This window comes from Peromyscus leucopus, chromosome 2 (genome assembly GCF_004664715.2).
Source record: "Peromyscus leucopus breed LL Stock chromosome 2, UCI_PerLeu_2.1, whole genome shotgun sequence".
Classification (NCBI taxonomy): domain Eukaryota; kingdom Metazoa; phylum Chordata; class Mammalia; order Rodentia; family Cricetidae; genus Peromyscus; species Peromyscus leucopus.
This window is the reverse complement of record NC_051064.1, coordinates 105,537,976-105,560,568: the sequence shown is the minus strand read 5'-3', so window position 1 is coordinate 105,560,568 and position 22,593 is coordinate 105,537,976. Positions and strand designations below refer to the sequence as shown.

Genomic DNA, 22,593 nt, shown 5'->3' with positions numbered 1-22,593 from the left:
TCTGGTAGAGAATTACCATCTTAGTGTAACTCAGCTCCTCTGGGAAATCATCAACAGCTAATGTGCAACAAACAGGCCTTGAATACACCTAGTTCATCTTTGAAATCATAGCTACTCAGAATGTTGTTATCTATAAATGTAGGCTAAATGTATAAACAAGAGAGTGGCTAGGCTGGGAAGCATTCTGAACCAGCAGTCAGGCCAGTGCAGCCCATACAAAATCTTTAGCAGGCAGCCCCTCCAAACTGCTTTCCAAGGCAAGTGAAATGAGAAGCTGGGAAGAGACTCTCTCCCTGGCCAGTCTCTGAGAGGGGCGATGGTGTGCTAGACCCTCCTTCCCCTCCCAACACAGTCTTCAGCTCCTTGGTGGGCAAGTAGAAGAGAGTCCAGTCAGCATGGTCCTCTAGGCTACAGTGCAAGAATGCACACTACCTGCTAAGCAGATACTAAGTCAGCATTGCTCACTTTGGCACTCAGTGTCTCTTTTAAGAAAACTTTGGGGGTGGGGAACAGAATGACATTCTACAGAAAATCAATTCCTTGAAGGGAGCCACTAACTTTCCTATTCACTCTACTACTTTTTTTTTTTTTTTTCAGAGCTGAGGACCGAACCCAGGGTCTAGCGCTTGCTAGGCAAGTGCTCTACCACTGAGCTAAATCCCCAACCCCTCTACTGTGTTTTTAATAGGGTTAGTTTGTCAGCCTTGAAAATCTCCCAGGGCTGAAGAAGGCCAAAGAAGGAAAAACACTAGAGAGAAAAATATTCTCTCTGTCTGAGTTTATGTTGTATAGCAAATGTCTTCAACATACATTTAGCTGAGTTTCTGTTTTCACTTGGCAAACAAATTTACTTAGTGTTAAGAAAGTTCTTCAGCAATGGCTGCTAGGAATCCAGTGTCCTCTATTCTCAGACTGTGGAGGCGGCCTGTCACAGTCTGCAGATAACCCATTCTGAGCAGACACTGGGAATGGCATCTCAGATCCCATTGTGCAGAACACGTTCCCTTAATTTGTCAGTGAAGTTCATAAAGTACAAAATTAATACAAACTTCTTTTACCTCAGGTAAGAAAATAATATGGAGAGATGTCTGCAAGCTGACAAAATTGAAAAAGCTCACAATAATACCTTTGTTAATGAGTTGCAGGTTATCTGAAACTAAACAACTACTGGAAATGGGAAGGGCCCAGAATGAAACCCTGGAATATAAACATCCACTAACAAAATGGGAAAAGAGTCAAGGATGCTAGGGAACAATGGATTTAACACAAGATCCAGGAACACCATTAAATTCAGTAATTTTCTCTAAGCTGTAGAACTCAACTCTGTGTCTGTTTAATATATAGTACACGAAGATGTGCTAATGAATATATGATAAGCACGGAGACCAGCTGAAATGACAGAATCAATCCTGAATGTCCAACAGATCCAAAAGCTCCTTTGAGGAAGGCAAACACTGCTATCTCATCTGGTGTGTTGGTTTCAAGAGTTGCCATGCAGGGAGAAGTCTCACTTCTGTTCCCATAAGTTGCACATAATGCATAGATCAAAAATTCCTACATAAGAGTTGGTGAGATGTTTACATGAATAAGAATTGCTATAAATAAGACCCAGCAAAAACAAAGCATTCATTGATTTAACAGGCATGTGCCAGCCACTCTTTTATGGAAACAAATCAAAACCACAAGAGCTCTTGTCCTTATTGAGTGTACAAATCATTTAACAACGTTCATATTCTCCTGAGAACAGCAAGGGAAGGTTGCTATCCTGATGGGAACCTGGGGTTTTATACAACAACTTGCTTAAGGTCACAGAACTAGTAACTGGTAAAAGAGAATTTGAATCCAATGCTGTATATTTCCAAAGTCCAAGTACTTAACTACTTGGCTGTACTACCTCCTATTAACCATAGCAACAACAGATTCTAATGAGGGCCAGCATGCCAACTACCCTGCAATTCTTCCGAATGGAAGCATGCTCTGTTGTTTGTGCTAAAAAGACTGCAGTGTATCAAGAGCTCAACCCACTGCATACCAAGTGCCCACCAACTGAAGAGTCTCTTTTATCCAAAACGTGTTAATCAGACATGTATTAAGTGTTAGACTAGTTCACATTGACATAAAATACAACATAGATTTGCCTTCAAGAAATCTAGCAGGCAAGAAAAGCATGCAAGTGCATTCATTATATCAAATCATAGTGCAATAAGACAGACAAAGGTAAACCCGGGATGCCCCAAAGAGTGCTACAAACACTCACAGGGCCCCAGAGGAGGGGATGTTGACTCCTGAGTAGAATCTTAAGCAGCTAGAATTAGGGAAGAAAGAGGAAGTGGAGTGGGAAGCTACTGACGTGCTCTGGGCAGACAGAGTGACGTGCAGGAAAGTGAAAGACAGCTTGGTGTTTGAGGAATTGCAAGTATTTAGCAGAAAGGAGAGTGTGAGAGAAGTGTTCCTCAACTGTCTGCACCATGCTTTATCAGTGTGTCTGTTTAGAAGGGACTTGGAACAGGATAGACACTGGACAATGTACCGAGTCCAGCAGTGAGTTGTCAAATCTATAGCCAAGTAAAACAACAAAGAGGATAATGGAATAGAACAAAATAGAAATACCAGATGTCACACATATGTCAAAGCTAAGTATTGTTTCACAGGAGATGTGGACATGTGGGAACTGAGTCATGATGTCAATCCTGATTAGCAAGAAGAATGAAGACCTTTAGTCTGTGTGCACTCTGTATGGGGCTGTGCAGGGCCTTTGGGGGACCTACCATCCATCTAGTCCTTCAGGAGACAGAGGCTGCCAGGAACAAATCAGTCTTACTTTCTTAAACATTTTCCATATTTCAGTCCACTAAACATTTTAACTCTCAGGTGGCTATACAGATCAAATCTAGTATCAGGGAAATGCATTTCTGATAAGCCACGATATTCCCACGTTAAAGAATTGAGAAGAAAATATACATACAAACTGAAGTTGCAAGTGATTCCAAGGAAGCTTGAAACCTGTAAGAAGTTCTCGGACTCAGTGATGTTTTCCAGCAAGTGAGTCAGCCAGGAGCAGAGCCAAAGCCTGAGTCACAGTGCACACCCTACGCAGCACCTTTGTCCTCTGTTCCTTCATGGGGGTTTCCCTAGAAGTTCCTTTTGGACTTATCCCTTATTTTCTTCCCCAACGTAGCCTGTCTCTTGCCAGGTTCTCCATTCTTTGATTTTTCCTTTACTGTGTTTCATTTTTTTTTCTTCTTCTGTCCAGTGATCCCAAATCCATACAATATAGACAAAAATACAAAGAAAAAAATATACATAAAACATGTCTTTGAAAAGAAAGAACTTAGGATTTATTTTTATATACATACTACTGACCCATTTTTGAAGTACAAGGGGCAAAAGTGGTTTAATGATGGAAATGGTTTAATGAATACTTCTTAACAAAATTATCTGACTAATGTGGGCTCTAAAGATGAATATAAAATTCCCTTCAGGACTAAAATAAATTAGGTTTGGTGGCCACTGTCAGCAGAGAGCCCCAGAAGGTGGTGTCTAGAGGGGCAGAACACACGCTCCTCTAGGAATAACCATGAGAGGTTGACTCTAAAAAGGATGATTTCCCAACTCTACTGATCTATCTCCTTTAAAAACTAGTTTATCTCTTTTCTGTAAGGTATAAACATTGACTCCCTTGGGTGGAGCCATCACTGAACCACAGACTTTTTGAAGTTGACAGAATTTGAGAGGATATTTGGTTCAGAGTTCTCAAGCAGTTGACTGGAAATAGCACACCTGGCCACCTCAAAGAATTAGTATGAAAATCTCAACCATGAAGCCAACTAAGAGGATTTTGTCAAATTCTACTTTCTTTGGTTTCTTTTACCTGACACACTATATGTAATGTATGCAATAGTACTCAGTAAATATTAAATCCAACCACCTTTTTTTTTATAATATATTAGCCATTTAATAATTAAACCACCTTTAAAGTAGCCGCAAAGGAAAAGAGTGAGAGAAGAAATTAAAGGCAAGAAAAACCCCACTGAACTAGTCTCATGGCTACGAGTCTCATTGCACGGGATGGGTGATCCCCAGAGGTACTTCACACCTCGTCCCCTCTTTCTGTCCTTTTAGATGCTCTTCCAAGACCTCTAGAGCAGGCTGTTGCTGCATGGCAGGATATCTCTCTCAGCAGGCAGAGTGAAAACACAGTGGATTTGTTTAGAATCCCATGTGCTCTTCCCTCCTTCCTCATCTGACCTCAAGAACCCCAGAAAGGTAATTTTGTGAAGCTCTGGTGTATAAATGAGAAAACCTGAATCATTGTATGTCACAACAGGAACCACTAAGCCAAATGCCACAGACCAAATTATCACGTCATCGTCATAGAGGTTGTTATGGCAGGTCTGGGCATCTGGGTCACCAGAATTCTCTATCTGAATTTGTTTCCAGTTCACCCTCAAGGAGAGCTCTGGCTTTCTGCAAACATCAATACATAAAGCTATTCAGAACATACCCAATTTCCTCAAACTTAATATGGGACAGAAAAGCAATAGAAATACTTAGGCTCCTTTTCCAATGATGGAGAGTTAGAGTGGCTTTAGGTGGCTTAAGGTACTGACCATATCTATGGAACAGAGGAAAGGAGGAAGTGAGAGGATTATCTGAGCAACGGGAACTCTCAAAACTGAGAAAAGAGTGCATGATACATGATATAAGTTTTTAAATTATGTCTTTTTATTGATCCTAGTGATCAGAATCCAAGAATACTTCTTTAACTTTTCAGCTCACTCCATTCAGTAACCATAGAGACCAAGGAGTGATCAGCTGCCACAAGCCTGTGTTCTGTGTTTTTTGTTCCATCACATTTTACAGGAACCACATTTTCATATGGTTAGTGGCAAAGGTGTGATTAATATCCATGGTCATCTGTTTCCAAATAATGGCGTGCCTCCAAAGTGTCCAGAATCCTTCTAGACCCCATTTTGCCCTTACCTAAGTATGTGTGACCTAAAATAAATCACATTTATTTTATCTTAACAGTGGGGCCAGAAATAGCCTGCCTAAGAGTTTGTTATATGTGAACTCATAAAGTGCTACTCATGGAGACAGCTAAGGTTTCCATTAGTATTGTAGGGACAGTCAAGTCCATTGGAAGATTTAATTATTGTCATCTTCATGTGGACAGGGCAGGGAAGGAATTCCATGGTCAAAAGACATTTACTCAGTAGTTCTGAAACTCTATTTTATATAAGATTTTAAAATAAAGCATTATTTTAAAGTGTAGATGCCCCAGTGCTTGCACAGAAACTCAAACCTCACATTTAATTTTAGTGAGCATCATTTGGCTCTGATTATGTGTGGAAATAGAGGTCTTCATATGAGCTTTTGTTTACAGACAATCTCACTCACAGGCCATACCACCCATCAGTGTAGTGATATGTTGGTACCCTAATAAAATTGGCCTAAAGATCAGAGAACAGAACAAGCTACTAGATTAAACATAGAGGCCAGGCAGTGGTGACACACACCTTTAATCCTAGCACTCAGGAGGCAGAGATCTGTCTGGACCTCTTTGAGTTGAAAGCCACCCTGGACTATATGAGATTGACTTAGTCTAGGAGAGAAACTGAGCCAGACAGTGGTGGCACACACCTTTAATCCCAGTACTGGGAAGCACACATGCCTGCAATCCCAGGAAGTGATGGCTGGGCAGAGAAAGGTATATAAGGTGTGAGGAGACAGGAACTAGAGAACTTTTCAGGCGGAGGAGTCCTAGAGGTAAGACACGTTGTTGAGGTAAGAGGTGGTAGCTCTGGCTTGTTCCTTTGTCTCTCTGATATTTCAGCATTTACCCCAATATCACGCTTCGAGGTTTTTTATTAAAAGACCCATTTAACATTCTTGTTACACATCAGTATAGACATAGGTAAGCCAGATGGATGGGATGCCCAGATAGTATGTCTGAATGTTCCAATTGGCTTCAATGACCAAGAATTTGTTGTAAAGGTAGGATTTTCATTTGAAATTACATGGTGGGGAAAGATCAGGTTGTGGCTTGTCCCCAGAGCCCATGCTGATTAGCTTGTGCTCCGTCACATGCGTCGGCACATTTGACTTGAGGGGGAAATTTTCCCAACACAGGTCACCGGGCTTGTAAAAAACAACAAACCACAGCTTTTCACTTTACCAGGCTCTCACAAGAAGGAAATATGAATGAAACACATTAATTCTCCAACCACCTCCAATGAATTAATCCCTTATTTAGAGAACATGGGAAAATAGAATCCGGTTTTAATACAGCTGGAAATGAAAAATCATAGCTTTTCTGAGTGAGTTTTGTAGAATGGCAGCCATATATGAAAACATGAAGAAACATGGACTGGCTTGAGCTGGCAAGGATACTTCTTGCTGAAAGAGCCTGCATCCTGGAGTCTGGTTTTTACTCTTCTCTACTTGTACGACTTCTTATCTGTAGGGAAATATTTAATCTGTCTAAAGTTCAGCCTTCTTATCTGTGAGAAGGAGATTCCAAGGAAACTAAGCTTGCTGGTTGTTTTAAAGTCAATGGAGATGCTGTTCAGGAATACACTCAGCTCAGCTCCTCCCACAAGCACATGTCCAGGAAACTTTAGCTAATGCTATCAGATCATACAGAAGCATTGTGTATCAAGTCCAGATTCTACATCTCTCTACATCCATGAAATCTTGACACTGCAGAATGAAGGTAGTAAATACTTGGTGGAAGAAGGACCCTTGCCACTGGGAGAAGCCTGGCAAGGTTGACCAGATAGTGTTTAGCCTAGACCTCCTATAGGTATAAAACTCAAAAGCAGCCAGTCTATTGCTAACATCCTCTGGATGGCTCTGTAGGTGACTCTGCATATTTCTTTCAAGAATGTTACAGTTTCCCCTGCTGAACAGTGTGTGTGTGTGTGTGTGTGTGTGTGTGTGTGTGTGTGTGTGTGCAGTATGCATGTTCCCTGTGGCTGAGTCTACAAAGTCTTCTTTATGAATATGCACTAAGGGCAGGAATGGTAGTGTACTCCATCATTACTCCTCGCATTGGAAACAACCCCCACCTTCCAAGAGCATCAAGCAAGTCAGTCCATGGAAGTGTGATTGCTGAATGCAGAGTAAATCACTTGTATTTGGCATTGAATTCACCCTATTTTCCTTATTTAAGATCACAAATGGACCCTCAACTCTGTCTGAAAGACCCATTGCTCCAATGTTTCTCTCATGTCTTTGTTTTCCCCATAAATAGAACTTAATATACCCATTAAAGTATGAGAGGACTTGAATAAAATTTGTGACTTTTTCTTGTTCTTCTCATTTTTCCATGCATTGACTCCTGATTTGCTTTAATATACTCCAAACGGCTTATGGTGGCCTAAAGACCCCGTGGGATGTGACTGTGCTCATCTGCCATCAACCCCTTGTACTAGACAGCACATTCCATTCCACACCAGCTGTCTTTCTTGCCCCTGCCATCCTCCAGGCTCTAGACATTCTTCTTTGTCCTTCCTTCTAGGATACCTGGTGTCTGTGGAAGTCTGCTTCCTGGGAGACTTCTCCATTCCCTCATCTGAACTCTTTCACCTCTTTCTGTTCTCTCCTGTCTCACCCTCTGAACGTCTTTCAAAGTACTCAACAAAATCACGTGATCTTGCTTATATTGTTTTCCCCTTTTGGTTCAAACAAAGACCATTTCTACTCAGTTACCAATGACTCACAAGATGCCCTGGATCTCTGTTAACACTTTACAAAGAAATGAGTAGCTAAATCAGTAACTAGTCAGTGCTCCTCTAACTGAGCAGTTGGAACCATAGCATGGAAGCAGAGCTCTGTCAAACTTCAAAAGCTGAACCATGACAAGTTCCTCTTCAAGAACCAGGCCTCAGTTCTGAGGGTGACAGTGTCTTGTGACCCGATTCTTGCTCTCACCAATTTTGGTAGATGTCTCACCTACAAACTGCTTGCCCCTGCTGTTTTACCCCTAGACCAGGTACAATGTGTGTTAGTTGAATCCCTCTCTGTAATGCTAGCTCACAAAGTGCTCTTGCTCCTCAGAGACTGGGTGGCACCAATTCGTACTTTTATTCCATTGTATGCACTTATTACAGGCCAGGAAGTCGTAAGGCAATGGAGCAAGCATAGAATGCGTTAACACATATTCAACACTTTTTATGCCTGTTCTATTATTAACATGCATTTATTTTTTTGGAAAACCAATGTTCTATTTACCTTTACTTAAAAAGTATGTTCATAGAGCATACCATGTACCTGCCTAAGAACTATATAAATATTCATTTAATCCTCTTAACAAACCTAAGAGGTAGGGAGTTTATTTCATAGATTGGGGGCCTGAGGCAGAAATGAGTCATTTGATGAATAGACGGAATTAATAAACTGATGGACCAGAATTTAGGCACAGGAAAGAAAGCTGGACTGTTCATCCTCAGCCAGTGCTGGAATTCATCTTTCAACTCCTAAGAAGCAGAGTTGATTATTTCTGTTCTGGGAGGAGGAATGTAGGCTCGGAGGCTAGTCTGTTAGGGTTATGCTGTTAATTTATGTGTTCATAAATATTTATAGCATGCTTATTCAACACTAGACATTGTGCTGGCTTCAAAGATATGCAGTGCTTGGCCAGACACCATCCTCGGGGATTTTATGATTCAAATAATACATGGTGATGGGGGACCCTGACATGGGAACTCATCGCCTCTCTATTATCACTTCTGAGACTTCAATCAAACTGTTGAGTTGCAGATATGAATTCAGCATGCCGGGAGAGGAGGTGGGGCCGCTCCAAAAGTCTTTACTGAGGAAGGAAACCACCACTTACCACTTTCATTGCCCTTTAAAGATAAATGTGTCACATTTCAGTATCATCCTCATGTGTGTTAACTGTAATCTCTTTGAGGACTGAGACTAATTTGGTATTGCTCACAGTGCTCAGGATCTTGTCACACATTGTCAGTATCCAAGAAGGGGCCTTTGAATGACTTGTGACTGGCTGAGTTCTTAACAGCAGCTAACAAAGCTAGCAGTATTAGTTTGGCTATGTTGGGGATTTCTGTGAGCTACTTGAAGCTTGAACATTTAGTTACTATGGCAGTAACACAATAGCTTTTCCTGTCTCTTTGGGGACAGTGACTCAAAGACTAAATGTCATCAAAACCAGAGAGTGTACAGAATTCTCTTTACCAGGTGGACTAAGTCCCATGTATTTCCAGAATCAATATTGTCCTTCTTAAAGATCTCACAGCCCCATACGTTTGTTACAAAACTCTTTAGAACAAGAAGTCCTGAGTGTGACCTCAGATTGTCTCATGTTTATGTTGCTAAAACAGTCCAACTATGAATCCTCACTTTTTTTTTTGTCACCAATGCAGTGGGAAGCACCAGTTTCTAGGTGTGGGAAATGATGAAAACAAATTTAGTTGTACACAGGGCTAACACCACTGTTTGCCAGGCTGTATATTTGTTTTGGGAAATGTGCATTTATTAATAATAAAGTCTCACAATGTGGCAGGCACATCAGGGCCACAATGTATCAGTCATAGAAGGTACTACAGGAAAAACCCCATTAACTCACCTGGGCTGACATCTGCCAAGGCCACAGGCTATGTTTCTTCCTTCTGAGTTTGAACTGCATTTTATAATTACGGGTGAAACGCTAGCTGTGCTCCCTTACTGTGATTCATAACTATTAATCACAACACACTGTGATGGGAAAATATAAAAAAAATATAGAAAGCTATAATTCCTTATAACTTCAGCTTGTGACCCCCAAAGAGGCCCTTCCCCCCTATTTACACAGGAAGAAACATTGACTAATAGGCTTCAGTTACCAGAAGCACGTGGCATCTTCTGCAGAGACTCGTGGCCAAAGGAAGACAAACCACCCTTATTTATTTAAGATTTATTTATTTAACCTGCTGGCGGGGCTGGTTTGTTGGATTTGGTTTTACATCCTGGATCACAAAGTTTATGATGGGAAAGAGTGTTAGCTGTTCGCTGAAGGCAAAGAAGACTCCAGCTCTTTGTCTTTCGTTAATGGAACCTCAGGCTTTTTTGGAGACGTGAAAAGGCAGCAGCAGGAGGAATTGGCCCTTCCTGCCTTCATCTTATATTGCTTCTCATCTCTCTCCTCATCTGGTGAGGCTTCTGGTCCAGCCTAGACCACTTCACAGACCTTGACTTCAATTCTTCTCATGTCTTTCCACTCCATCTAGCCAGCTGCTGCCCAACTCTGAATGGGCTATGAGCTTTTGAAAGCCAACCGCACACTTTCCTTCTATCTCACATAAGATAAATATGCACCCTATGTTAATTTTCATAACCTTATTGTCTTATAGGGAGAATGAAGTATGAACAGTGGCCAGAGGCATGGGCTCAGGAACATGCAGGAGGAGTCTGGCTCCTGCCTCTATTTCTTTTCAGTGAAAATGTCTAGGAAGTCAATATCCTAATTTATAGAGTGGGAATCAAAATAGTGCTTACTTCCCAGATTTGCTTTTAGTGGTTTTAACAATAACATTGAAGATGATTTTATGTATCAATGCTGTCACCTTCCCAAGCATATAATTCAGCATTTTAAAATCAGTTTTACTATGTTGATTAACCCTTGCCCTAATATTATCTCTTATATACACCCATTGGTATTTAGTAAATGTATATTATACCCTACTTTAGCCCTAGGCAAGTAGTATATTGTCTTCCTTCATAGTTTTGCCTTTTGATAATACTTCAAATAAGGAGAGCCATACAATATTACACATGTCATAGCTGACCTCCTTTCCTTACCATCATATTTTTTAGAATCCTCCATATTGTCTACAGCACATATTTCAAGGCTGTTTCTTATTGATAAAGGATATGTCATGGTTTAATTATAACACCTTTTGTACAGTTCCTGACCACTAGATAGGTAGATTGTAATTGAGTTTATTTTAAAAAAATGGTACTGATATTTGTGTTCAAGCCTTTGTGTAGACAAATACTTTAAGTTCCCTCATGTGGCCATTTGGAATTAGAATTGGTGAGCCATGTGGCCTAAAATATGTGTGTGTGTGCATGAGTGTGTATGTATGTGTGTATGTGTGTGTATGTGTACATGTGAGTTAGTGACTGCATAGTGACTCTGTGTGTGTGTGTGTGTGTGTGTGTGTGTGTGTGTATGTGTGTGTGATCTTGAATTTATGATTCTTCAACCTCTACCCTGAGTGTTGAAATTCCAGGCATGTGCCACCATGCAGTTCTGGGGATTGAACCCATGGGTTTCATGTATGATAGGCAAGCATTCCATCAACCATGCTACATCCCCAGGTTTGAATGTTTAACTTTTAAGGATGCCTACTGTTGTTTTAAAGCTTAAGCATTGCACAATAGTAGCCTCACACAGTGATACTCAAGGCGCAACAATTAAAACAAGTATTATTCCTGCTGTTGTTGCTTTTAGGAGGTAGTAAATGAGAAGGATACAGCTCAGAAATGGTTAGGAACTTGCCCAAGATCACATTGGTAATGGATTGATGAAATGGGATCCAACTTTGGATCCAACTTTGGCTCATCTTCTGATTCTATCTGGTTCTGTTTCTAATCACAGTAGTCAATATTGTATCAACTACCTCAAAAAAACACAGTTCCAATGGCACAGTGGCCTGCTAAACAAATGTAAGTGGATCACTGCATGTAGAGGAAAACTCCAGCTTCTGTACTAGGTGTATAAAGTTCTCTGGTATCTTCCCACCCATCTTACTGCCCCGACTCCAACCATGCCCCTCTACCCTGGCTTTCCCTTCTCTTCCTCCACAGATGTCTTCCAGTCCAATAACAACCCTCATTCTTGTGGCTTCTATATGTTTGTGTGTTTCAGCACTATCTGCTTAAGTTTCACTTTGTGAAATTGTACCCATTCCTTAATGTAGAGTTCAGAGTGTATCTCTTCTACCTTCCTCTCCTAATAGCAGAATACCTTTCTTCTCCCAATAGCCTTAGTAAAAATCTGTCTGTGTTTTCCTAACCTGCTGCTCATGATAGATGGTCAGTGAATGTGCTGGCTTGGGTTGGAATGACTGAAAAATTCAACTATAGAACTATATGACCCAGCAATAGAAATAGTAACTTTTAAAATTCAGTAAAGCTCTATTTACAAATTCTTCAGTGTAGCCTCATACAGAGTAATATTCATTCTAGATGATGATAGGATTTTTAGCCACATTTATGCTTCCATGTAACCTTCCTCACGCATATGGCAAATTCTTATCACATTTCATTACATACCAATTTGTGTGTGCTCCACAACACTGTGAGCTCTTCCATGGAAGACATTATGGCTTACTCATCCTGTAGCTGCATTAAGCAACACAATGCTTGATTCATGTTGCAGTGAGTACTCAGTAGGGGCAAATGAGTTAATAAACAAGAGGGTGAGTGATGGAGAAAATGAATCTCTTTCTCTGACACAGAAATATCACAGCCAGGTGATACTCTCTTGTTTGACCTCAGAGTTCTAAAAGAGGCTTAAGCACCTGCATGAAAGCCTCTACTGTTCTCAAATAGAAGAGATATAAATAGGAAATGAACAGGTCAAATAACCTCATTTGATAATATGATTCTATATATAATACTAAATCCTCCATGGGAAAACACTTGGTTTGGAGAAACACTTTCAGAAAACAGCAGGATGCAAAATTAACATAGAAAAATCAGTAACCTTCCTGTGTAGCAACAATCAGCATGTTAAGAAAGAATTCTGGAAAACAGTCCCATTCACAATTGCCTCAACTAATCAACCAACCAACCAACCAACCAACCAACCAACCAACCAACCACTGCACCCACCCTTGTAATAAACCTAACCAAGCGTGTGACTCGCCTCTATAATGAAAAGCTTAAAATACTGAAAAAAGAAATTGAAGGAGGCACAGCAGGAAGTAAAGACCTCCCATGTTCATGGATCGGAAGAATTAATATTGTGAAAATGTTCATCCTACCAAAAGAAATGGATAAATTCAGTACAATACCCATTAAGATCCCAAAAGGATTCTTCACATGCAAAAATACAATCACATAGAAAACACAATCTTCAAATAAACACAGAAGCACACAAGACCTAGAATACTCAAACCAATCTTAAGCAAAATAAATAATGGGGGAAGTACCACCATTCCTGAATTTAAATCTACTCCAGAGCCATAGGAACAAAACCAGCAAGGTACTGGCAAAACAAACAAACAAACAAACAAAACAAAACAAAACAAAAACAAAAACAGTCATCAATGAAATTGAATAGATTTAGATGTAACCCACAAAACTACATCCACATGAGTTTTGAAAAAGAGGCTGGAAATCCACATCAGAGAGAAGACAGCCTCTCCAATGAATGGTTTTGGCAAAACTGGGTACTCACATGTAGAAGAGTAAGCCTAGATTCCTGTCTCGTACTCTGTTCAAAGTCAACTCCAAGTAAATCGAAGATGTTAATGTAAGATCTGAAATTGTTAGAGGAAAAGGGAGAGAAAATACATCCAGATAGCAAGAGACTTTCTGAACAGGATTCCAGTCACTCAGGAAATAAAGCCAAAAAGTGACAAATGGTACCTAATGAAATAAAAAAGCTTCTTATAGCAAAAAGTTAATTTTTTCCAGAATTCTTTCTTAACATGCTGATTGTTGCTACACAGGAAGGTTACTGATTTTTCTATGTTAATTTTTGCATCCTACAGGCTGGGAGGAAAATCTTTGCTAACTGTATATCTGATGGAGGCTTACTATCTTACATATACAGGGAAATCAAATAAGTAAACAGGAAATCAAACAACTGGACCAATGAATGGGCTGGTGAAATAGACAGTTCTCAAAAAGTGAAGCACAAATGAACATTAAATTCTCTCTCTCTGAGCATATATATAATGTTCAGCCTTAGTAACCATTTGCAAGATGCAAATCCAAATGACATTGAGATTCCATGTCACCTTAGTTAGAATGACAGACATGAGGATGCAGCAGAAGAGACATTTATACAATGCAGGTGGAAGTGAAAGCTCGTCCAAGCACTAATGAAATAAGTATAGAGGGTCTTCAAAATTCTTAGAATAGATCTCCCTTGTGACCTAGCTATACTACTCATGGAGAGTTATCCAAAGGACTCCAAGCAACACATCACAGAGGCACGTGCACGTCAATGTTTGCTGCAGTACTGCTCACTACAGGAAGTTAGGGAGCCAGCCTAGGAGTCCAGCACAGAGGAGTGATGAGGAAAAGGTGGTATATATGCACAATGGAATTTCTTTTTCTTTTTCTTTTTTTTTTTTAGATTTATTTATTTATTATGTATACAGAAGAGGGCGCCAGATCCCATTACAGATGGTTGTGAGCCACCATGTGGTTGCTGGGAATTGAACTCAGGACCTCTGGACCTCTGGAAGAGCAGTCGGTGCTCTTAACCTCTGAGCCATCTCTCCAGCCCCACACAATGGAAATTCTTGAAATGGGAAAGAAAAATGAAGTTACATAATTTGCAGAATAAAGTGGATGGACCTAAAGATAACTAGAAAGACAAGTATTAGATTTTTTTTCCTCACATGTGGCTACTAGGTTGTGTCTATATCATATATTCATGTATATACACATGATTTGAAAGTAGAAGTAAACTCATCTAGGGGAGGAAAGAGGAGTAATGGAGAGGAATAGCAAGAAAGAAGAGGAGATGGAATATGTTCAACAATATTGCTTGCATGAAAATGTCCTTACTTAACACAATACCATGTACAGTGAATATATGCAATGACATTTGAAATAATTTGCAAAAAGCAGGACAATGTCTCTTCTTTCTATTCAAGTCCCGAGGGCTTTATTTAAGATAGATCAATTGATTAGTAAATTTACATGTGACCTGCTCCCCTTCACATTCTTTACCTGTTTCTATACAAGAGCCAAGAAGAAAAGGAGAAAGAATGAGAGGAGGAGGAAAAGTGGGCAGAGGAATAATTATTTAATAATCACTCATTAAGTGCTAATGATCAAGGTTCAGTTTCAACTGTGTCAAGACCACTTGGGGGCTGATAAGCACATATAGTCACAATAATAAAGATGACTCAGTCATAATTCTATGACTGGCACTATTTAAATGGTTCTACATGAAATAACCCATTCAATCCTATAATAATTCAGAGATGAAGGATTTAAAAGAGAAGGAAATGAAGATGCAGAGACCAAGGTTTAGGGAAGGCATGAGGAATAATGCTCCTGAGATCTAAGCTGAGGCTATCTGGTTCCAGAATCTCAAGCTTAGGGGGAGTACAGACTTTCCCCTGCTGCTTGCCTAGCCATGTAAGTACATGATGTATGTCTACTACTTAAGGGAATTGGCTACACTCGGGATTGGGAAAATACTAGAGCTCTAATGTGTTGTGGAAAATTGATGTGACTTAATGTTGTGGTAGGAGGGTGTGGAAGAGGACCAAGGTTTGGGGGCAGAGAATATATCTTGGGCTTGAACTCTGAAAGCCCCAGTTACTAACTTATGAGCTGTTCATGTCTGACAAAGAATTACCCATCTTGACACCCACACATGACTGTTTCGGGGTCAGGGGCCATTTTAGCAGTTTGAAGTCTCTGTAAAATTTGATTCTAGAGGCAAAGATCCAAAATAGTGCCAAAAAGACTAAGAATTTGGGAAGGTTACAGGATTTACCTCGAATCATACATGTGGCTGGTGTCAGCAATGAAATGTCAGTTTCCAAAGTTGCAGCCCAGTGCTCTTTCATTTAAGTCACACAGTTTCATCTGAGGTAGGGAAGTTGACAGAACAAATTATTCAAAATGGGACTTTCCAGGGCCTGACTAGAATTGGATGGGTGCCTCCCTGTGTTTCTGCAAGGCACACCCTGGTTTCACTGAAGATCTGAAATCTAAATCTCTCCTTCTGATGTCAGTAGTCAGGGTACCTTGTCGTAAGCAGTGAGTAGCACTCTGTCATGTCCTAAAACCTCTGTCCCACCTCTTTTCCTGCTGGGATAACCTTCCTCAAATCCTCAGTCTTCAATGAAGGGATTTACCACTGAGAGAGAGAGGCACAGTCATCTTCATTGGCTCAGTAATTTCTCTAAAAGGAGAGAACAGCACAAAAGATATTACCTCTAAATTTTTCTCTATTTCTAGAATCTGGAAGCAAAAGCAGATTCAATGTAGTTCAGATGCTGATGAGTGCTGTTCAGAGAAAGCCAGGATTGAACAACTGATATAAGTTTGTTCATGAGAGAGCTTACACCTTTATAACAGGTGCCAGTGGGCATATCACCTCTCATTAAGAGGAGATTAGTGCCAAGTATGTAGGGGTTGGAGCTAAAAGCTAGATTTAGGTCTTAGCTATGTCACCTATTAACTGAATTTGCCTTTGCTATTCATCTTTGCTGAGGTGTAGTTTTATTGGTTATCAAATGGGGTTACATATTGACCTTGTGATTGTCGAGGTTAACAAGATGTAATTCCTAATAGCAAATACCATACTTAGCATATGCCGTGATACCACGTTGACACATCTCTGCTGTACCTTGTGATGCAAGCCACATCTTTGGAAAGAAAGAGCACACACTGAGAACAGAATAGAATATAAATGGATTTATCAAACCAGAGTTCCATACATAACCATTATACAGGCGCTCCTCCTTCTGCATGAAAGGGTCTACCCAAGAAATCTGAGGAGCAGAGCAATAAGTGATCTGGCAACACATCTGCAACGTGGACAGAAGAAGCATTACTACTGCAGAGGAAGAGGAGGTGGAGGTAAATGTTTTCAGAACTAGAGCAAAACAAGTCACTCAAGAACTGAAGAAAAGGCAAGACCTAGGGGCAAAGAACATGGTGAGCTGCTGACTCATTAAACCACAGAAAGCTCCCACAGTTATGTTTGCTCGGTAACTTGCTGAGGCAGCCCTTCATCAGAAGACAACTGGGAGGTGGGGATGGGGGCCTATTCTATAATCCCAGCACTGCTGAGATAGGAGGATCATGAGTTCTGGAATAGCCTGAGCTACGTAGCAAGACTCTGTCTTTAGAAAGAAATAGGAGGGAGGTGAGGTGAAGAGGGAGGAAGGTGGTGGCCAGGTGTGGGATAGTCTGTACTGGCTGCTGTGAACGCTACAGGTGATGTATCCCAGCACTTGTCTGAAAGGAACACACTGCCCTGTGATGTGGTGTGCACCTCTGAGATGTCAGGCTGGGAACTATGGTGAACACAAGTCTAGAAGGAGGTTGGGAGAGATGCCTGATGATTGTGTGTTCTGCAAAGGGCCAGGGGCATTCTGAGTGACAGGAACACAAGACTCAGAGGACACGGGCTGATAAGAATGTTTGTTCGGATCTGAAAAGAAAGAAATCTGAAGGATCATTTTATAAGTCAGGTTGGAATTCAAATATCCAAATTCTGAGAGAGAGTATAGACCTTTCAACCTCAAATCCTATCCTGCTAAACTCAGCAATATGCATAAACAGGACCCTCCAGCCCTTCTAACCTCCCCCAAGACATTCCTTGCCAAATTAACTTGTTCAAGATAACCAATCTCAACTGAGTTTTCAGTAATTGGTTCTGAGGTCCGGGAAGTGTGTTTTTCTAAAGCTGACGCCAGAGGGGTTCGTGATTGGCTGCCCAAGTAGAATGGAAGGTGCGAACAGCACGCTTCTGTGACACCACAGTTAGTGCACATACTGTCTAGGTCTGCAAATACACAGCTGTGCACTTCTGGCCTTACACATGTCCCTCTGGTGTCTAGAACAATGCTGTGAGCTAAGGTTGAACTGAGATGTCAGGCACATGGAAATTTTCATTTCCCTTGACTTTCAATATCTGACTTAGAGCAAGCGAAACATCAATCGAGATTGACTTCTCTTGAGACAGGTTTTGTACTTTGGTGGCAGGTTGGTGGATGCCTGTTGAGGTGTCAACTTGGCTGGGTTGTATTGTATCTGTGACTTAACCAGTGGCCTGTAGCTAATTGCTGTACAGGTATTTTGTCAGCGAGGATGACATCTAAACTGGGAAACCGAAATTAAAGACGCCCCCGTCTATACGGTCCTTGTGTAAACTCAAGATCCGGATCCGAGTCTTATTGATGAGAACATCACCTCTTCCTCCCTAAAAGATACCGTTGAAGGAACACATATAGAGCTGAACAAATGGGTGATGGGGGGAGAGAGGTCATGCCTGGTCCCATGTAAGATGAATGAACTGAGCAGCTACCCACAGCACGCAGAGGGAGAAAGCTTTCCAGAGGCAGCAATTTGAGCTGCTTGCTTTAAGAAGACTATATTGAAGGCAGCTGGGAAGAGTGAGGGCTATGGGGGCAGGAGGGGAGGAGTAGAGGGCCTTGAGAGAAGACAGCTGAGCTTTCTATGAGAGAGGGAACGAAAATGGAAAAGTAGATCACTGGGAGCAGAGACCTATTATGTGGACGAGATTCTTCTCTAGAATCCTTATTTTCTCCCAGGAACAAAGAAGTAACAAACCAGTTTTAGGCACATCTGTGTACATACCCCCAGCACCAGCTGCCACAAACAGACATGGAGGAGTTGCTGTCTGTCAGGGAAACTACCCTGGGAAGCTGCACAAAGAAGTGAAGCCACACTTGACCATCAGTCACCCAATACCTAGATGACTGGAGCTCACCAATGTGTGAAGAGTCTCTTCCGGTGTAGACCCACATGCTTCCTTCCGGTGAGTGTTTACTTAGCCGTGTTAGGTTCTCCTGGGATGGCTAGGTCTTCCAAGGCCCTGTCCTTCCTGAGAATAGGGAACTCAGGGGTTTGGACTTGTCTTGAGCTCCTAGAGAAATAGTTACATAGCCAAAGAGAATGAAAAGGCTCTTTCGTGTTACCAGTTTCTGCCCATGCAGATGGCAGTCTGGATTGTCATCAGGAGCTTTTGAAACTAATTTTACCCCAAAGGCACTGTTTCAAGTTCCCTAAAGTTATAACAGCTGGACAGTTGCCAAGTCCTGCAGGTTGTCTGCCACTGAGAGAAAACTCTCCCTTATCTGGATGTACCCTGACTCAAGGAAGACCTCTTTAGGGCTGACTAGATGGCTCACCTGGTAAAGGTACTTGCTGCCAAGGTTGATAATCTGAGTTCAATCCCAGGTTTCCACAAGATGAAAGGAGAGAGCTTCTGCAACTTGTCTCAATTTCATGAGTGAGTATGCACATGAATACACACACATGTACACAAACATACACACATGCCAAATAAATGAACACCACCAATTAGCATCTATTTATTGCCTTTGGTGTGCCAGGTACTACACTAAACTCTTTACATACAATTGACTAATTCTGGTCTGAAGATGATCCATTGCTCAGATTAGAAAACCAAGACCCAGACATGTTGAGTTATTCATCTGTAATCACAGATAAATAAATAAATAAATAAATAATTAAATAAATAAATAAAAGAAAGAGAGAGGGGGAGGCATGGAGGGATGAAGGGAGGAAGGGAGACAGAAAGAAAGAAAGAGAGAGAGAGAGAGAGAGAGAGAGAGAGAGAGAGAGAGAGAGAGAGAGTAGAAGGATAAAGCACAGAAAGGCTAGCCCAGATCCTGCCTTCTTAATCCCAAGGAGGGCGGGAGGGGCTGGGCTGACCATTATGGTGGAGCAGATTTGGGTCCTGGAAACACACAGGCCCTGCCAATCATTCTACCTTGGGGCTCGGATTGAAGTTTTGTGTTTAGAATTCAAATGATCTCATGCCAGTCTCATTCTCAAAATCTCTTCATGGCTCCCAAGTAAACTGACAATGAAGTTCACACATCTTCCATGGCCAAAAGGTGCCATGCCCTTCTGTTCTCTGCCTTGCTCTTCACTGGGGCTGTTGCAGTCAGGGTCTATGGATGAGGTGCCTCTGATGTGTTGGTTTCTCTCTAAGTGATCATCCTACTAGTTTCTGTTCAGTCTTTAGGGTTCAAGTTCAAGGTCACTTATTGACAAAGATCTCGCTTATGCCTCAATCTACTTCTATCCCCATAACAGACAACAGTGATTAGCGGAAGTGTTAAATAATACTAGGTGCCAGATAGAGTTGTAAATAATTTACATATAAGGACTCATTTAAACGTTACTGTAGCTCTAATAGATTTTAGCATGGTTCCTACTTTCACATGGAAAAAACTTGGAGTAAAGTCATAGCATCGTGTACCTTCCTTCACTGCAGTTATCAAATGGCAGTGGTGCGTATATTCAGGAAGTGTGTGCTGGACTATCAACATCAGGGCAGGGTCTACTGCAGCAGTCTGTGGGTGGGGACAATGTGGCCAGGCCCAAGAGGAGAGAACACAGGCTTTCTTTAAAAAAAAAAAAAAAGTACTTTGTTTTCATCATTTTAAAATGAATGTGTATATGTGTTTGACTGTCTGTGTGTATGTCCATGTGAATTCAGGTGCCCTGAACTCCAGAAGAGGGCTTTGGAGTCTTTGGAGCTGGAGGTACAGGCCCTTTGCAAGAGGAGTACCTGCTTCTAACTGCTGAGTCAGTCCCCACCCTTTAAAAACAGATGTTATTTTTGTTATGTTTTAATTACGTATAAATGTGTGAGTATTTATGTGTGAATTCAGGGATCATGGGCTTCCAAGACACAAAGATCTAGATTTCAGTTCTGACTTAACACTTGTTAACCTGCTATCTTGAGTAAGCCCAGGCTCTCCCCCAAGCTCTCCTCTCAACCCGTGAGTAACAATACCTTAAAAAAAAAAATAGGTGGTAGATAACAGATCCAGAGCATACAGCATAGTGCCACACTAGGAATAGTCCTTACCAGCTCCTTTCCTCTCTTGCTGTGAGAGACAGGCATGTGTGGCTTTGGAAATTTCTCGTGCTAGCTAGACTCCAGACCCTGGAAATGTGAAGACCAGGGTATAATTGGGGATCAGAGACAGCCAACAGAATCTGTTGTGGCTGCCTCTGCTGGTTAAATGAGTCAGATGACCACCATGGCCTCAGTTCACTTTGTAGACATAGCGAAGGAGGGAATAGGAAATGTACACAGAACTCCGTCACTCTTGGTCCCTGTCAACAGCTCTGGCTGGGAGGAAGTCAAGACAATAAACTCGGATCCAGTGAGCTCTGTTGCCTGTTCTCTATTTCAAGGGGACAGTCTCTGCCTTGTTTCTCTTCTCTCCAGTGAGACACTTCCCTGAAATGCTCCGGACTTCTCAGAAACAGTGCATAGGGATCAGCAGCAAGGCAGAACCCATCCTGGCCCCAGCATCATGCTCTTTCTGGATTTGGGAGCAGAAAGGGACACTTAGAAGGCCCCCTTCCTTCCTTTGTTTCCTCCTAGCAATTTTTCCCTTTCATCCTTCTGCAGGCTGAGTTTGACTTACCCTGTGGAGAGGAGAAGGGAGGTAGGGTATGGTATGCCTGAGGGTGCTTTCCCTGTCCCAGCAGCAAGTGAAGGGACTTGCTGTGTTTGTAGAAGAAACCACCACCTTCCCCTGTGCTGTGCTCTGCTGTGGGATTATTCTTGTCTACAAAGGGCAGCTCTGAGCTAGCTTCAATTTCTACTCCCTGCTTAGCTGCCTGGGCTGGAAAAACCTGTGCCCAGAAAGGTGTGTATCAACCCTGGAGGCTGGATTTAAACACAGTTGCAGTGAGCTGTGTGACTGTGCCCAGGCTGTCTCACAAAGTGACAACCTCATGGATTTATGCAAGAGAATGCTCAGATAACTAAGATCTGGCTTATCAGAATCCACAGCCATTTGCCATTCTTGGCAGTTCGGTTTTAAGGGTAATAGTCAGACTCGATATCCTGTCGTGTTTTGTAGTAGCACATCTCCCCGCTGCTCCTCATCTTTCTAATATATGCCTTAGAGAACCTTGTCTTCAATGCAAGATCTATTTCTACATCACCAAATTTTTTTATGGGAAGAAGAGGAATATGTTTGAAACTAAGAAAGCTTTCCTTTGGGTCATACAGCATTCTCATTATCTTCAGGAGACATATTTCAAGACCCTAGGACATGCCAAAAACTGCAGGTCCTGCTGAATGGCCCCGCCTGCATGTGCTGTTTGTTCTTACGCAAATATACCTGTGATGAAGTTTCATTTATAAGTTAGGCAGCGAACAACAAAGCAGAACAGTTACTCTAGTAAGTGAAGATGGGATTACTTGAAGACAGGCATTATGATAGATAGCACCGTATCCAGTCTCGCAACTCAGAGGTAACTGAGGAACTAACGGGCAGGTGGATTGTACAGCATGGATCTGCTGAGTGAACTGATGAGTCATCTGGGCGGGATGGATCAGGATGATACACAATTTCATCACGATATTCAGAAGGGCATGTGACTGAAAACTTACAAATTCCCCTCTCCGTGGAATTTTCAGTTTATTACTTTTGGATCAGGTTGACCAAGGATAGCTGAAACCTTCTAAATCGAAACTGCAGATAAGGGGGAGAGGGTTACTGTATTAGTGTGGATGGGAAGTCAACCAGAACGTTTCAAGAGTGCTTTCTGTTCAGGTTCCCTACTGATACCAGAAGTCCTGGATCCTTAGCTTTCACATGTGGACCATCTGCTATGAGATAGGTGCCAGAGAGGCAT

General features: G+C 41.6%; 1 protein-coding gene across 4 annotated transcripts in view; it reads right to left on the bottom strand.

Moving 5' to 3' along the window:
- Pde4b (phosphodiesterase 4B) overlaps positions 1 to 22,593 on the bottom strand; it is a 558,016-nt gene that overhangs the window by 71,959 nt on the left and 463,464 nt on the right. The window contains exons 6-7 of one of the 4 annotated variants that reach the window (XM_028887463.2): positions 21,553 to 21,567; positions 17,626 to 17,646 (exon numbers count right to left, since the gene is read on the bottom strand). The exons of the other annotated variants lie outside the window; for them this stretch is intronic. Of the exons in view, the coding sequence (XP_028743296.1) occupies positions 17,626 to 17,646; positions 21,553 to 21,567 (36 nt within the window). The remainder of the gene's footprint in view (positions 1 to 17,625; positions 17,647 to 21,552; positions 21,568 to 22,593) is intronic. 4 annotated transcript variants of the gene reach the window in all.